The sequence below is a fragment of the Scomber scombrus genome, chromosome 7 (assembly GCF_963691925.1).
Source record: "Scomber scombrus chromosome 7, fScoSco1.1, whole genome shotgun sequence".
Taxonomy (NCBI): domain Eukaryota; kingdom Metazoa; phylum Chordata; class Actinopteri; order Scombriformes; family Scombridae; genus Scomber; species Scomber scombrus.
This window is the reverse complement of record NC_084976.1, coordinates 5,338,374-5,355,958: the sequence shown is the minus strand read 5'-3', so window position 1 is coordinate 5,355,958 and position 17,585 is coordinate 5,338,374. Positions and strand designations below refer to the sequence as shown.

General features: G+C 40.3%; 2 protein-coding genes across 2 annotated transcripts; one reads left to right on the top strand and one right to left on the bottom strand.

The window, feature by feature from the left end:
- Positions 1 to 1,738: 1,738 nt before the first annotated feature.
- On the bottom strand, positions 1,739 to 5,446 carry LOC133983493 (zinc finger protein 706). The gene is made up of 3 exons (XM_062422585.1): positions 5,371 to 5,446; positions 4,320 to 4,468; positions 1,739 to 3,066 (listed from the first exon to the last, which is right to left on the bottom strand). Exons 2-3 carry the CDS (start codon positions 4,452 to 4,454, stop codon positions 2,971 to 2,973), a joined length of 231 nt encoding a protein of 76 aa, XP_062278569.1. The 5' UTR covers positions 4,455 to 4,468; positions 5,371 to 5,446; the 3' UTR covers positions 1,739 to 2,970.
- Positions 5,447 to 7,384: 1,938 nt separating this feature from the next.
- LOC133983333 (grainyhead-like protein 2 homolog) lies at positions 7,385 to 17,149 on the top strand. Its single transcript, XM_062422387.1, has 14 exons — positions 7,385 to 7,465; positions 7,566 to 7,976; positions 8,296 to 8,357; positions 9,093 to 9,351; positions 9,524 to 9,635; positions 10,893 to 10,987; positions 14,917 to 15,075; positions 15,198 to 15,255; positions 15,484 to 15,623; positions 15,840 to 15,877; positions 16,468 to 16,559; positions 16,668 to 16,753; positions 16,882 to 16,946; positions 17,029 to 17,149. Exons 1-14 carry the CDS (start codon positions 7,400 to 7,402, stop codon positions 17,147 to 17,149), a joined length of 1,764 nt encoding a protein of 587 aa, XP_062278371.1. The 5' UTR covers positions 7,385 to 7,399.
- Positions 17,150 to 17,585: the final 436 nt, after the last annotated feature.

Genomic DNA, 17,585 nt, shown 5'->3' with positions numbered 1-17,585 from the left:
ATAGGTGCACATGTGCATTTGTATGTATTGTGTACATTTATTTCTGGTTATTAGAGATGTTTTCATTTCTTTTTTTCTCCCTAATATTAGTTGTCATTTCAGTTATTGTGACTTCTGTATAAATGGGGACAAACAAAAAAATAGAATCCACACACACACACATACACACATAAAGCCCCTGTTGCATAACATCTAGTCTTTTGCAAGCCTTCATCTTGTTCCAGGTGTTACATGGCTGGAGTAGGGGGTGTGAGCGAGTGGTATTTGTCTTCAGGGTGAAAAACGCCATTGTACAGGCCTGTTCGTAAAACCTGTCATCCTAGAAGCACATCGGTTAAACAGGCTGACCCCACTGTTTACAATACCACAGTCACAAGATGAGCTTCAGGCTTCTTTATCAGAGCATGTGTGTTTGTATGTGTGTGTGTGTTTAGGCACAGAGAAAGAGCGTGAAGCGGGGCGCAGATTTTACAGCGTACAGGCTTCTCATTCTGCATTAACACCACTTTGGCAGGGTTTGTATAACAAGCTGCATAATCATGTTTTGGGCACTATGTGGCAAATCTAATCCATCTATTCAAATTAAAACAAAAGCTAATTCTGCATTTGAACAAAAAAAAAAGTGGTTTGGTTTGACCCAAATCTGATAGGAAGTAATCCCAGAGTGAATGGAAATCCCTTTTAATTTCTACATGTTTGGGATTACATGCAAGAGTAGGAGAACTCAGGGAAACTAAACACACGTACATGTGAGTAAATTGCCACCTGGAGAGTATTACGTATGCTTACATCACCAATGAGCATGTGCATTTACTCACCTCTTACTACAGCCGTGGATCCTGGCAAACAGGAAAATTAAACACTATTAAGAGGGAATAGAAAGAGTGTGAATTCTCTAAGAAGCATTCTGCCTGTAACATGTCAGATTACCCACCTTAATGACTTTTTACAGTATAATCAATGTCCGGACAAACAAATCTTTTAAAGCAATCAGCATGGTGTGAAGGCAATAATAGGTCAAGTGCGTGAGTAAACAACTAATATAAATAGTGATTCATTATTACCTTTCTGCTACATTTCTAGCTTATAAATATAGACTCAGTTTTATTATCAGCTGAGTGGATATGCAGCTGTTGGAGAGGTCTTGGACTCTCATCAAGGTGTAAACTGACATGCTCATAAAACTCAGATTATTAGTTATATTAAATTTGTAGGTGTAGCTTAATATGAAGTGGTGAGGATGATTGATTCCAGTTCATTTCTACATTTATAGGCTGGTTTATAAATGGTGTGTAAATGTGTAGTGGCTATGATAGTTGGACATTAACTACAGCATATAGGACTCAGCATTATTCTAATAAACTAACTGTAGGTCATAACACAAACACACATACACAGAGGAAAAAACATTCTACATGATCCAAGTCCTGTTTAAAAATCTAGTTTAAAAAAACAACACACACAACTTCATGTCGGTAAATCTAAAAGTAACACCTTATTTATTAAAAGGCTTTACATTACATTGTGTGGACAAAGATATGATCAATACAAAAGTAAAAACATGGCTGGTTGTCAGTCCAGACTTTTAGCACAGTGATACGATGTCAGTGGTTAATGACCAGTAGACCCACAAAATGTATTGAAAATAGTTCCTTTCTATAAATTAAATCTCTGTTAGCATGCTATGAAAAGAATAGAAAAAACAAGACAACAAAAAACAAGATACCTTACAGTGTAATGTAGATCAGACTTTTAATGCAGGTAAGAATCAAAGTACTTTTGCACCATCATGACGGGATAATAGTAAAGAGTGCTGGACTGTAACTGGGATCATTTTGTTGTCCAGATGACAATGAGACAGGTTTTTTTGAACAGTTAAAACAGTTGAGAATACAACAGTGACAAACAAAATCATTACCAAATATTACAGCGGTGCGCTTACTCATTACAACAAACTGGGGGAGGGGTAGAGCATTAGTGCAAACTTTTATCTCCATCCTAATTCACTGAACAGAGCACTCTTAACAGGATCCAAGATTACATGAATGTTTTAATTGTTATCACACTGCTCAAAGATATTGTGTCAGGAGAGGGTTCGCTATGAGTGGACTTGCAGTGCCCTCTCTGGTCAACTTTTACACCTCTACAGTACACAGGAAAGTTTGGAGAGAATGTAACGCACAGTTTCAGTATCTGTGTAACACACTGTGTTTCATATACTCTTCATATTAACAAAAATTACACACTTATCAATTTAGACATTAGATGAGGAAAACTGAAAATCAGTGCAGAGTGGAAATTAATTTAAATTAATTCAATAGAAAATATTATTAGTGGTTCTGAATAAGTCTTTTCAAGCTCATTATGAATTTAAAAAGTCAGTCTGAATTAACTTTATTTATGACTCCGATCCTGATGCGTCATTTAAAAAAAATCCCTAGTGGTTTTCACAGTACGCTGGATTTGGATAGAGATGACTTATGAACATCATTTCAGTATTGCGACTTTGTTCAGCTGAGGTTGTGCCAATTCAAGTTTTCTACGTCTAAATTGAAAAGTGGAAACAGTGGGAGCCCTGAGATGGTGTAATGGCGGTACAGCCCGTGGACAAAGCTGGTGTTGTGAGCATGAACATTTTGAAATGACCAGATAAGAGGAGTATTGCATTTTTGGCACATGCCAAGAAAAAGGTAGCTGGCGGCTGTGTGTGTGTGTGTGTGTGTAACATCAGTACTGACCCCGGATCAAACTGTAGCAAGCGAGGAAACTTTGCACAAATTTAATCTGGGAAAAAAACCCCACCATGGGCAGGTGGGTAAGTACCATCCCTGCTTAAGTCACCCATATCATCTATATCTAAATTAAGCAGCATGAGGCATAGTTGAAGTTGTACTTATCTGAAACATTGCAAAATGTAGAAACCTGTCCTGAATCAGCCCCAACTGTCTTAGTGAAAAAGAGGTGAAGCGGTTAAGCCTCCACATCAACCAACTCTGGAGGCATCGGAGACTTTGGATGTTTGCTTTCAAAGTGTTGCTTGAAGGTCTTGGGGTCGGGCATTTGTGTCTGACAAAGAGTAAAGAGAGGAAAGAGAGAAAATTAACACAATGATGGACATTTACAGAGCAGTATAGGAAATGTATATTAATAAAAATGTTATTAATTAACTTGGTTTCGAGGCATGGAAATTTATATCCTCATAAAATGATATCACTTTGACCAAACAATGCCATAAAAGGTCAGTATCTGCTCTATCACAAGTTAGCTCAACTTGTCATAAGATGTATTGTCCACTATGTTTGACACGTCAACTTGAATATACTTTTACAGAGCAGTTAGATACAGAGTTGAGGTGAGAAGCTGGTCATAATGACCAGAAGGGGTAATATACTGCAGAGGTAATTATTGGGACCAGAGATTATATATTGCATTTACAGGTAACACAGGAGGTAATTTGTCCTAGTGACTGTTAATACAAAAAACAGCTGTGATAAACATTATCAAAAGTATGGAGATGAAGAGTGTCCCTGCCTCTACTAAAACTAAGGACGGACAATTTGTGAAACTTTAAATTTAACAATTGAACAATAACAATTAAAATGGTTGAAATAGGACTATGGAGAGAAGCGTTTGCAGAGCACTTCAAGTTCTGCCCATTTTTTAACATCAACACAAATAAGAGTGACCACCAGATAGTTTTGAGAAGTCAGATCTTCTTCATCTAACTTTCTGTTAACTTTTCAACTATTTCATAGCATCTAAAAGAATTTAAGATTTGGTGACAGTTCCCCAAAGATGAAACAGAGAGGATTTGTGGATGAGCTATGGTCTATCCATGCACGAGGGCTTTTATACAACTAATGAGACTTAAATCTTTACAACTTAATCACATTAATGTGAAAAAGTGGCTGCAATAGTTCTGAGTTCTGTTAGCTTGGTAAGAATATGCCAGCTATCAATACATAATCGTTAGGAACATCTGTAACAACCCAGTGTAACAGCCCTGTGATGAATCCTACATCTGTGAAGCTTGGGCTAAATTGAGCACTAAATGAATTGATAACTTAGTGCAGTTATTGACAATAGTTGGATCACTAGTATACTATCATGCACATGGGCAGTGTAGCCAGTAACTACTCAATGCAGGACTGATATTAAATGTGAGTGAAGATCTATCTTAATCACACTTGAACAAAATCATCTGTGGTGGAAGGCATGCACTGTCTTTAAACGCCTCTCAATCTACTGAATTAATCTTTCCACCTTTAATTGTTAAATAATAATGAGCTCATAAGTCCTGTATTTGCCTGAGCACCTACCCGACACACAGCGCATGTATATACTAAAGCAGCCTTAGCCGCTGCCTTCTGGTCATGGCCTTTTGCCTTCTTAATGTCTGCCTGCTTTTTGGCATTCTTCTGCTGGGACTGGATCTTCTGGTGCCCACGGGCCATATCTGATGCTAGACCTAAAAAAAAAAGATACAGAAGTTTGATCAGCACGACACCACGAAGTAGGCGATGATGGGCCATGAACTTATAAAAAGACTTTAAACCTGGCTTGGAAACAATTGATTTCTGACAAGTGAAAGAGAAATGTAAATCACTAAGGGACTCAAATTCACACTAACTGGGAATGCAAAGCAGTATAATTTACAATGGATTGATGAATCTTATAAGATCAATATGGTTCAGTATTTGCAAGACAGCAGTGGCTGGGAAAAGTCCAACTTTAAGAACTAGGTTAATTGCCACTTTTTGGGTCACAGGGATAAGGCAATTAACTTGGAAATTTCCCCAAAGAAAATCAGACTGCAGATATTCAAAGTTATTACACACAGTATAGATTTGGGTCAGTGCTATGGTTGAATGAACTGTGATATTGAATGGTAGTGATGGGGCAGGGACTTCTTTTTTCTATCAATACTGCTGTCAATCAAGAAAACCACACTTATCATAACTGTGTGTGATGGAGGGTAGTAACGGTGTACATATAAAGTAACGGTGGGCGACTTGAGGTCAGTCCCCGCCTTGCATCGCTCTCACCCGGCTTTAACAATGTTAGCAACGGTAACGCTAGCCAACTTTAGCCGGTCACAGAGAGTTTAGTTTAAAAGCGACAGTTTCAAGCGGTCGATGTGGAAGATAGGGTGGGCACCACAACACAAACTCACACATTGTAATAAATGTATAACATAAGTACAACCAGGTGTTAAATTCAACAACCACTCATTAAGCAAGGCTAGCCTAGTGTTAGCCGGTTTGCTAACGATAGCTAGGAATAGCATGGATGATAACACACACACAATATGGATTCTGTTAAAGATATTATGAATAAAGAGTCAGGATAATAGTTTGGTAAATGTCTTACCAGTGAAAAATGACTGTATTAGTAACTGAAGATAGACGAAATAAGATCCTCCGGATGTTCCGCCGCTTCTGTTGGGTTTTTCTTACTGCACTAGTGCGCATGCCCTAACCGTAAAGAATGCTGCCTTCAAGTGCCGTCAGTAAAGCGGAAAAGCGTTCATAAACACGCTTTAAGTTTCAACGAAATTGACGGAGGTGTGAAAGTGTCTTGCAGCACGTCAAGGCAGCACCACTTCCATTTTAGAGAAATAAAAACTCAAAACTCAAATACGAACATACCAAAAGTGTGTGAACATATAGCATATTTTATTCATAAAGCATGTTTTTTTAAATGACCCGCCTCTATTGGATTTAGGCACATGTGTGAAGCCCATTATGAATAACATTTGCTGTCTGTTCGGTGCAAGATTGAATGCCTGCCACAAGGTGTCACGGTACAGACACCTATAAGGCCAAGGTTACTCAGAGCAACTATAACGTTCCTCATTTTTACATATTAACACATATACAATACAATCATGATTCATAAAGATATGGTCCCTGACATAGTAGGCTGTACAAACTAAACATATACAATATACGCCTAGAAAAATGTCACTTTATTTTTTGATGTAGAGTCAAACTTCAAATTCAATAGTGTAAAGTAGTATTGATTGTTAGGGTGGAGGAAATAATACTAGCGTCAAGAGAAACCGTGTATGCCTCATTTCAGGTTACCCCCACCCCAACTTTCTCCCTCATCTTGATTGACCAATGGGGAAACGATTGTACCACCTGTGAAGAAACACCTATCCAATCAGCAATGCAACTCTCGCTTCCTTGTTTACCCTACTTCTTCAGGTGCTGGAACACGCATCTCTAAACTTGCCAGCTTCTCCAAATAGGATACAAACCCTGACTAGTGCAAGAAATGCAGCAGTGTGTCAATCGTCAGTAGCAGGATCCCATTTTAACCTGACAACAAGGACATTGGAATATATTTTAGTATGCAAGATTACAGATGATTTCATTGGCTGTTTTGACAGATATGTTAAATAGCCTTTTGCGGGCCTAGCTTTTATTTAGTCTCTCTCTATCTCAAAGTCACCTGCACTAACAAGAAAGTCCAGTTTCTCAAGAGTCCTGGAGGCAGCATGGACCTAGACAGGTAAGAGAATATTAACAATGTGAATGGTTATAACTTCTGTTCATGCCATTAAAATGTTTTTTATAAGCAATTCAGATATTTAAGATATATTTAATTTATTTCTTCTTTCATTGGCCACAAAACGTTTACTTAGTTGAAAAAGAACAAATTTCCATAGTTTATTCTTATCATCTGTATGACACTCATGTATGTAGTAGTATTCAGCAGCAGATATAATGCATGACAGGCATTGCAGAAAAAGCCAAAATGACTGTTATGGTATTGTCATTATTGTTTTTCATTTGGAGAATTTTACTGTAATTTATGGAGATGCTGCTAAATGTTAGAATGTTTATATTTACTCCTAATTACTGCAAAATATTTGACTTAACTCATATTAAAAATGACACAATGCATGACACAAAATTATTAAGATCTCATAGACAGTGTGTCTTTTAACCAGCTTCCCTGAATGATGCTTCAAAAATGACATTTAAAAAAAAAGACTCTTAATTTTGATCCTGAATCACCGGCTTGACATCTTTAGAAATTAATTAGTGCACTTTCCTGTTTTTTTAATATGTGATAAATCAACAGTAATCCGTCAGATGTGCACTTACATAAACACATGTCACACAAAGCGGGCAATTCCCGTGAAGTTTGGTGAGAAACAGCCTGGGGCGAACTCCACTTGGCAGACACGACTTCCTTTAATGACATATTGATTTTCCAGTCACAACACGACTTGGTGTCTTTCAACCTGTCGCCCTGATGTCTCCTCAGTAAACGGCTGGTGGTGGTGGTACCGAACGAAGTGCCTGTGTCCTCCCGCAGAGTGTTTAGCAGCGAGGATGAGGCTTGGAGGAACTACCTGGAGAACCCACTGACCGCTGCCACTAAAGCCATGATGAGCATCAATGGAGATGATGACAGTGCAGCAGCTCTGGGGCTGCTATACGACTACTACAAGGTGTGCCTGTCATTGCAGCCGAAATCATAAGACAATTATTACATAATATGTCGTGCTTCATTGTGGGTCTAATTTTTGGTGTTCGCTTCAACTTGATCAGGTTCCCAAAGAGAAGAGATGTGTCCCCAGCGGGGTTAAAATCACAGAACCCTCTGCTCTCGGACCTGATAACTGCAGAAGCTTGGAGATGCTGGATCACCATCTTCACACCCTCAGATCCATGCCTGTCAACCTCTCCTTAAACAACTCATCTACTACAGAGCACCAGGGCTCCAGGTACAGAGGAGAGAGTAAAGGTGGAGCACCAGCAGCAGCTCTTGCTCTGGTTAAGACAGAAGGCCATACGCCCATGCCGCTGTCCTGTTCTGGAGGTTCCCATCGACAAGAATCCAGAGAGCAGATAAGGATGGTTTATGAACAGAGCCGCTATGATTTGTCCCTCGCTGGGTATTTGAAAGATGAACAGAGAAGCTCTCCAGACAGCATTTACGAGGATGCTGTGGAAGAAGAGGTGAGAAAGTTTATTTATTTATTTATTCAGAATAGTTTCTCTAGGAGTTAAGCCTCTCTTTAAACAGAAACTCACGGATCACATTCACACAGTTTCACCACAGTCTGATCTTCTGGCCACAGTTGGGGTTAACTGCCATGCTTAAGGGAGGGACAAACACTTGTTTTTCACCGTCCCCACCCAGTTTTATTCTGCCAGTCCAGGGATTGAACTCATGGTCACAAGCTCATTTTTCGAACCTTGAGGCTAACACTGCCCTTGTGGAGCATTTTCTCCATTGGTTCTAATTTTTTAAAACACACACGATCTTCTTTTACAGATGTATCACAGAAGTAGAAGTCCTTCCTCAGGAGTCGATGAATCGCACTACAACCTGCCAGTGTAAGTTCAAACTCAAAGAAAAGCAAACTCAGACTCAGCAAATAAAGGAGTCACACTGGTTTTATGTTAAATACTTCTTGTCTACACGGTGCTCTGATGAATACGTGTTCATTAGGTCTTACAGGATATTGCTGGTAGTATTCTATATTTGTGTTATTGTCAACAAATCCCATCGAAAGACGGAAAAAACAACACTGCATCTCTCAATACAATACTCCTGTCAACCACAGGGTCATTGATTCCTACTGAGGATGTAAAATGTTTAAAAATACGGCTAACAAATAAAAGCATATACCCTTAGTTTATTTAAAATAGGCCTCATTAATTTCCTATAACAGCTGGGCACTGTTGTTTTTAAGCAAAAGTTCTTTAAACAGGAGGAATCAGTGCATTTGTTAGGGACTATTTCCTGCTGCGGATTAAGACACATTTGGTGCTTTTTAGTGAGTATTTCAGTGTCTAAATTAATTGTAACGAAGGAACATGTCATCCAGTGCAACGATGTGGCTCATTGGTGTGTGTTTAATGTTTTATGGACAACAATGGAACTCTTTTGCTCAAATATATAAAACACCTCAGGCTTTGAATACACACACTACTGTTTTTTTTTAGTTTCATGGGATTTGTTGCCAATAAGGAAAGTATAGAATATCACCTCTGATCAACAAATAATTTTAGAGTGTCATAAGAACCACTAATTGCCAGACGTTACCACACATACTCATGTTGTTACAGTGATAGTTTCCAGTACTGTCTGGATGCCAGCATGTCGCTGCGGCCACAACAAGGACAGGGACCGATGGCGTATTTGAACCGGGGCCAATTCTACGCCCTGACCCTGTCGGAAATCGGCTTCAGATCATCCCTGCGTCAGACCCGAGGCAAAGTGAGGGTGAGTGGACCGAAGTCGTCACATGGGCCTGATGGGAGCAAATCCAATAGTGAGCAGTGCACCATGGAAGGCTCTGAACTACAGCGGGACAGTATTGTACAGGTGAGGGAGGGGAGATAGTAAAATAGAGAGGTAACGGAAGAGGTAGAGGTTGAGGGTTTTAATCTTATTGTGGGGTGGTGTGCGTTTCAGAAGATGTTGAATACATATTTTTGACGACTAAAATCTTGTACTGTTTTGCTGTGATGGTAACACACCTCTGTTTCAACCACAGAGTGTCATCATGGTTGTCTTTGGAGAAGATAAGTGCAGAGACGAGCAGCTGAAAAATTGGAAATACTGGCACTCCCACCAGCACACCGCCAAACAAAGAGTCCTGGATATTGGTAAGATGATTATTATCTTCCTCACTGACAGGCCTGTTGGTCTCATCCAGTGCTTGATGAGGTTTAAAAAGAGAACAGATGGGGAATAGAATCAGATACAAAAATGGCGAAGTCACTTCAGTATCAAATATCACCCTTAGATACAGATAATGTGACGCCTTAGCTCCACAAAACCACACAGGTAAAAAGGGAGCAGGTGGCAGACCTGCAAGAACCTCCAGGAGAATCCCTTCACATACCCCGAGGCAAAACCCCACCGCCATTTGAATAACTGTCAATCTTCAATTCGCACAGGAGCACTGAGTAGAGACAGCCAGTGGGTCTCCATTTGCATAGACGTTAACAGGAGAAATAGGTGGGGGCTTGGACTCAGGCCATATCCTGTACGATCAGCACAGAGACAGGCCTCAACCTGTGCTCGAAGATGCAATGGAATGAAGCAGAGATGTCAGACACTGTGCTGGTTTTGTCTGTGGCAAGTTCATGCCAATACTATGGTGAAATTTCAAAGTTTGTGTGCGAGTGGAAACTACTACTGTACGTGAGCAAATGAGTGTTTTGGGCAGTATCCAGGGCCCCTGTGGGAATCTTTACGCATTTACATATTCATTTGTTGGCAGATGTGTCTCGTCAGGTGAACAAAAAAAACCCCCCTCAGCCACAGATACATTTGGAACAGTGTAAACAGATAAGTCTGAGTTGGTTTAAAGATAAAGATAGATCAATATCACAGCAGCTCAGCTGGGGTGGAAATAAGCATGTTTACTCAAAAGCAGTATTTTAGTACAGTTTGAGCTTTAATTGAACATTTCCACTCCACTACATTTCAAGGGGAAGTATCGTGAATTCTACTGCATTCATTTAAAAGCTGTGGTTACTTCTCAGATTAGGATTTCATATAAAAACACATGAAAACCTCAAAAGCATTCTCCCAGATATTTCATTAAAATAACTAGTTGAGGCCCACATTAGTTGAGGTAAAATGATCCAATATTTCACAGAGAAGAACAGAAGAAGAGAAATGTCCACAGTGCCCCATCATCATCATCATCATCATCATCTTCTGACCACTCAGCATCATCTTGGCTTGACCACTAGGTTTAAAACCACTGGGCCAACTGAATTTTTTTCAACTTTGTCGTATTGTATTATTGCTTATGTCACAATTTTGCAAAATGGCTTGAAATGTTAGAATCAGTTCTGACACCTCTAACGCCGACCGTAACACTTCTCTCTGATCTTCACTTTTGCACGCAGCCGACTACAAGGAGAGCTTCACCACGATCGGTAACGTGGAGGAAATTGCCTACAACGCTGTCTCTTTCACATGGGATGTCAGTGAAGAAGCAAAGGTAAAAAAAAAAAAAAAAAAAGGGAGATTATGCTGTTTTTTAGGGCTCTTTAACTGTCTCTTTAGCTTGTTCTGCAGACTATGTTTCAGAATAGCTGTCAGAGCATATACACCAGACCCCTCTCTACACCCATCCAACCTCTTTGTCCTCAGTGACAGAGAGAGCGTCCCTTGCTTTGTGTCATTATTTGAGGTCGCAAACATGCAGGGCAAAAAATCCTGAAAGGAGCTGCTCGGATTTCGGCTTTGTTAAAGGTGGTCAGTTGGATAAAGACTAACGGCAAACAATGCGTATTCATTCAAACACCCACACACACACACACAGTATAAGCTCACCCTCAAGCTGTTTTGGGCCTGGGAGATCGGGGCTGCGGCTCCCATTTGGCTAGAGTTTAATGAGAGCTCCACAAACAGGCTGATTGAATGTGAGGTAATTGCAGCTTTGTGAGTCGGTGGATAAATATTTCTTGTTCGGCACATACCTTTACTATGCTGTAATTGTTTAGAGTGTTCAGGTGGTGATATTGCATCAAGCTGTGTTTACTTACTCTGCACCTTACCATTGTAATGTACCTGTATGTGCAGTTTTCATTTGAATTTCACATAAAGAAAAAAATAAATAGGGTCACCTGCACAGTCTTGTTCTTACATGATATAATCTAGATGGTTTCTGTCTGATAAGATTTTTCAGGAAGGATCGTATCTTCCACAATCATTGATAAGAGATCATATGATATAGAGCTGCAACTAACGATTACTTTCATTATCAGCTTATCTGTTGGTTATTTTTTCGATTAATTGCTACGTTTTTTTTAGTCCAGAAAATGTCAGAAAATGGTGAAAAATTGGATTCACTGTTTCCCAGAGCTTAAGGGGACGTCTACAAATGTCTTGTTTTGGCTACACACAAAAAGATATTCAGTTTACTGTCATAAAGACTAAAGAAATGAGAAAATATTCACATTTGAGAAGCTGGAATTAAAAAGAATTGGAAAATTTACGAGAATCAATTATAAAAATAGCAATTAATTTAATAGTTAGAAACCAACCGACTAATCATTGCAGCTCTATTATTTATGATCTCATCAGCAGGCATAGATTGTCTGTACTCAGTAATAATTGTCTGTTTGGATCTGATCCAGATCCATCCTGAATTTTTGACTTTAAGCTGTAAAACACTGGATCCTACGTTTCCCATCATGCATCATCAATGGCATCTTTTTCCTTCATGGTTAACGTCCACATCTTTCCAAATGAACGCACCTGTTCATTCAGATGGCTTTCCATCCGTTTGGGCACGAACCAAAGTAAACTTGATGATGTCACCTTGACTTCATCAGGGAGGGGGGGGGGGTATGTTCTCAGACTTGACACGGCTCCTCCAGAAGACGTTACACACTGTTCTACATGAATTCTGAGAAGTACTTACTAAGTAAAGGATTCATTAGCTGATTTTCATGCTTAAAATAAAAAAAAAGTAACACAAGGGGTCAAACACATATTTCCAGTGTATTGCATGCTTGTTAAACATGAGTATGGAGCAGGGTGGTTTTTGTGTGTCAGTGTGTTTGTGCTCCATTATACAAACTTGATGATTATCAGCATTGTTGCTACACACTAACCAGTACAGTTAGGAAATAATGTGGGAGAGGCTGAGAAAAAACACCTTAATGTGATGGTTGACATATCTCTGCTATCATTTTTTCTCTCTCTCTTTCTCTCTCTGCGTGTGTGTGTGTGTGTGTGTGTGTCACTTAGAAATGTATTCTCCAAGCATAATTGGATGTCCAATCAGGCTCTGATGAGCTGACACACGAAACATATATTTCTGGAGCAAATTATTAGTTTGGGTTTATTTTTGTTGTTGTTTGTTTTGGCATGGGTCTGCTGTTGCCAGGCAACACAATCATCATCATCATCATCCTCCTCATTGTAATGGATTGTGAAATGTGAGATGAGCTCCTTCCTGCTGCATGACTCTGTTTTCATGTTTGTTTATTTGTTCCATGTTAAGCGGATGGCTGTGTACTGTACAGCCACTTTAACTGTGCCCTCGTGAACTTTTCGCTTTTCAGGAAGGCTATTTGAATGCTCACACATGTAATTCGTGCAAGCAAAACAGGCCTCCTACACACACACACACACACACACACACACATAGATACTAGCAGTAGTGTGTTCTGTCCTCCTGGAGAAATTTAAATGGCTTGGGTCTGTGGAGGTGTGAATTTGTGGAGGTGTGTAGGAGGCTCATTTGTGCCTCTGGCCTTTCCAGAAATCAGCCCTCACCTCTGCAGGTTCAGACACGATGCTGCTGCCGCCGCGTACTGGGAAAATAGCTTTTAAGCCACTGCGAGGAATCTTTACCGTTATCCGTCTCTGCCGACCTGTTGCTCAGCCTGTCAGTCCTGTTAGACTGGAAAATCCATGAGGAGTTTTATTATGTTGGTTTAGATGCTTTGGCATTAAACATTCCCATGGTCACCAATCATGGGAATATGTTCCCTCCCGTAATGAGATGTGTCAAGGTAGTGTCACGTAGTGCTGTTATTACATGTCATGGTTTAAAATAGGAGTAGGCTGCAGGCTTGTGTTAAGATTTAGGTGAGAGGTTAAGTCTGTTTTTTCTCCCATGAGCGGCTCTGTTGTGCTACTTTATTTATTTCCAGGAAAAAGATTTTGGACTAAGGTCACACACTTCTAAGAAAAAGAAAGGAAATCCAACTTTCTCCTAAATCGGTATATTTCGCAACTTAGTTCTCACAGATTGGAAGTTGATTTGTCAGCATAACTGAAACTGAAGTGTTTTGCTTCTGGCCTGTGAACTTCTGCTGCCTCTGCTGCTGTGACTCACGACCCCTCCGTCCTCCGACCGTCTCACTTTCTCACTCATCAGCGCACAGTTCATGAGTCAGGTCGAGATTCACTTGGAGAACAAAGATGTGGCTGGCTGTAAAACTAACTGAGCTGATGACAGGAAAATGATGGGTTCTTATAGCTAAAATACACAGACCGTGTTTCCTTTTTATTAATAGTTTAAGGTTTATAGTTATTGATTTAATAGAGTGAATTAAAAGGACTCATTTCCTTGTTAGTGTGAGGGGAGAACCCTGCATTAGATCCCTGTTTGACCTGAGAACTTGTCCTGACAGGACGAACGCACTGATTCATCTCCTCACAAAGCGTCTTTAGAAACGACTGAGATCATTGATGTAGTTATTAAGTGGGTTGAATGATTACTCACAGACACAGCCATAGTTTCTCACCCATTATCACTGCGTAAGCCGGTGATTCCAAACCAGTCAGGACTGTGAGCCCTTTAAACGAAGCTTTACTTGTACTTTACTGGACTTAAATACTTTATTGGGATTAAAAGTTTGAATGCAGTGGCTAAAACGCAGAGCAGCTTTAACTATTCAAATGATATAAATCAGGATGATGCAATCCCATCAATAAGTTATTTATAAAAAGGGTTTTTTCACTCACTGCGTCTTTCAAGTCGTCTTTTTGGTGCGTCCAACGTAGAAACATCTGTCTTCATTCTTATTGTTTTATATAAATATGTTAAGAGGCCTGAAGATGTAAAATTATCTTGTAAAAGCAACAAAAACAAAATTAAAATATGAACATAAATTTGTCTGAGCTCAGACTTCTGTAGCAAGAATGAGTTTTCTTGCTTTTTGTAGATCATCTCCAGGTCCCTTTGTGGGTCCTGAACCACAGGTTGGGAACCACTGAGTGATCTATATGATTTAATGTCTCTTTACAAACTTGCATATTTGGTTAACAATTGTCCTTATTCCTCTTTGAAACGTGTGAAGTTAAAGACTGTAAAACATACCGTGTGATAACTGTTTAGTGACCACGCTGCTGCCAGTTTCAACTCACTAAACACCCAAATGTGTCTTCTGTCTTACTTTTCTTTCTCAGGTCTTTATCTCTGTGAACTGTCTGAGCACAGACTTCTCCTCTCAGAAAGGCGTGAAGGGGATGCCGCTGATGATCCAGATCGACACCTACAGCTACAACAGCTGCAGCAGCAGGCCCATCCACAGGGCCTACGCTCAGATCAAGGTCTTCTGCGACAAGGTGATGGCGGCCCGCTGGCTCAGACATATAGCTGATCTGATTTCCACTTAGATGATGTTTTTTTTCCATCTATGGGCATTTTGTATATTCCTATCTGCTCAACATGACTGTGTGTTTTGCAGGGTGCTGAGAGGAAGCTTCGTGATGAGGAGAAGAAGCAGCTCAGGAAGAGGATGAAAGGTGAAGATATGAACTAATTTTAATCAACAGCTGCACATCTTTTTTTGATACCATATTAAGTAAAACATGAACAGTAATACAAGATAAACAGCAGGTTTCAGTACAGAGAGTACAGAAAACATAAGCACAAGACTGAAGAAGCAAACAAAGTGTAATCAAAACTTCAAATCAAATCTGGTGCGGTTGCCTGGCAACAGATGCTGAGTTCACACTCTCTCTCCTGATTAGGGAAACATGGCAGCTCAGGGCCGACCTCTCCCACGAAGAAGGATGACAGCAGGCTGTTCAAGACCATGACGGACCTGGACTCCCAGCCTGTCCTCTTCATTCCTGACGTGCACTTTGGAAACCTGCAGAGAGCGGGCCAGGTGAGGGGCCACACACACACACACACACACACACACACACACACACACACACACACACACACACACACACACACACACACACACACACACACACACACACACACACACACACACACACACACATACACAGGCAGGAGATACACACTTGCTGAGCTGATGACTGTGGTGGGATCCAGTCTTTAACTATGTCTCATGTTGTCTGCTCTCCATTGGCAGGTGTTTGCTTTCAACACAGAGGAGGTGGACAGGGACGGGTGAGCGTCATGCTGTTATTTTATCTCCAAACTCTCGTGTGCTGCAGCTCAGTGCGCCACGTGCACATGTGTAACAAGTCCTCTCAGTGCTTTATGATTGATGATCCCTCAATGCTGAAATAATACTCTGTGTATGTGATGGTTAAATAGATCAGGATGACTCCACTCCTTTTTATATCACATCTAAGGGAACAGAAAAGAATATTCCCTTTAAAATAAAATAATGCATGATTATTAGTAGTAATCTACCCTCAGTATCTAAAACTGGCTCCACATTGTTAAACTAAAACATAAAATTAACACATGTTTGTTAGTGATACAAAAATATAATAGAATATAATATAATACTGTGAAAGAAGCCACTTTGCATAATGAGTACTTTAATTTTGGTACTTTAAATGCATTTGCTGTACTTTTACTTACATTTTTACTTAACATATTTGTATTGTAGTATTTTTAGACTACAGAGGTTCAACTTTTACTTGAATAAAGTATTTAAATACTTATCCCACCACTGCATGTGGTAAAAGCTCATATGTAGATATTGAATTATTTTAGGGTGGTTTAAATGGTGTCTGTGTGTCTATCAGGAGTGTTCTGATGAAGAGGATGTCATGTGCTGCTGAGGAAGCCGTTTGTCCTCCTCAGCCCAAGAAGCCTAAAGTGGACCAGGAAAGAAAAGGTTTGTAATGACATCACTTTATCTCTCATCATTCCTTTCATCAAACATTTGCACTTACTGTAGATCTGTACTCATTTCTTTTCTTGTCTCTAACATCTGGATCATCAGTTCTGCTGTATGTGAGGAAGGAGAGCGACGAAGTGTTCGATGCCTTGATGCTGCGCTCCCCAACCCTCAGCGCCTTAACCGAGGCAGTGAGTATCAGTGAAGTGCTGCGTTAGCTGCTGCAGGATGGACATCTATAGTGTAGTAGACAATCCTGTTTAAATAATGCAAACCTCAGGGTGCTTCAGCTTGGTTTAAAATACACTGTGTTTGACAGATCTCAGAGAAATACTCAATGCCTGGTGACAAGATGGTCAAAATCTACCAAAAAAGCAAGAAAGGGTGAGTAAAGAGCCAAACTCGAAATGAAAAACTAAATAATAGGAGTCTCTCTCATCTGCTTTCATGTCTTTTCTGTCCTCAGGGTCCTGGTGAACATGGACGACAACATCATCCAGCACTACTCCAACGAGGACACCTTCATCCTGACTATGGAGAACTCAGCGGAATCCCTGCGCGTCACTCTTTCAGAGACGGTCGCGTAGCCATCATCATCATCATCATCATCACACTGACACTCAGAGGGGATCGCTGGTGGGGATCGCTCACTCTAACGTGTCAACCGAAGGCCACGTTCGAGTGTCGGGATCGTTGTCTAAACTCCATCCGGCAAACTCTGAATGACTCTTTAAGAAAGTGCCCAGATGTGTGGATGGATGTTTGATGATCTCTTCACTTCTTCATACTCGTGTCCACCAGAGAGGAAAGAAGTTTTTTACCCGCGTCAGCACACAGCATCCAGCCAGCTTGCTGTGGTCTCACAGGAAGAAGACACTACAGTATACAGCAGTCTTATTGGATTAGCTGCTGTTTGCTTCCTCTGTGCATCCTCCACCATCCTTCCTTTTACCTCCTCTCATTACGGAAGCTTTCAAATGACTTTATCAGATGTTTGGCACTATAAATCTCCAGGTAACGGCG

Coding starts and splice junctions, on each gene's coding strand:
- LOC133983493 (XM_062422585.1), bottom strand. CDS start 4,454: ATGGCCCGTGGGCACCAGAAGATCCAGTCCCAGCAGAAGAATGCCAAA. Junction 3,067..4,319: donor ATACATGCGCTGTGTGTCGG/GTAGGTGCTCAG, acceptor ACTCTTTGTCAG/ACACAAATGCCCGACCCCAA.
- LOC133983333 (XM_062422387.1), top strand. CDS start 7,400: ATGATGAGCATCAATGGAGATGATGACAGTGCAGCAGCTCTGGGGCTG. Junction 9,352..9,523: donor AGCGGGACAGTATTGTACAG/GTGAGGGAGGGG, acceptor TTTCAACCACAG/AGTGTCATCATGGTTGTCTT. Junction 15,878..16,467: donor GAGGAGGTGGACAGGGACGG/GTGAGCGTCATG, acceptor TGTGTCTATCAG/GAGTGTTCTGATGAAGAGGA.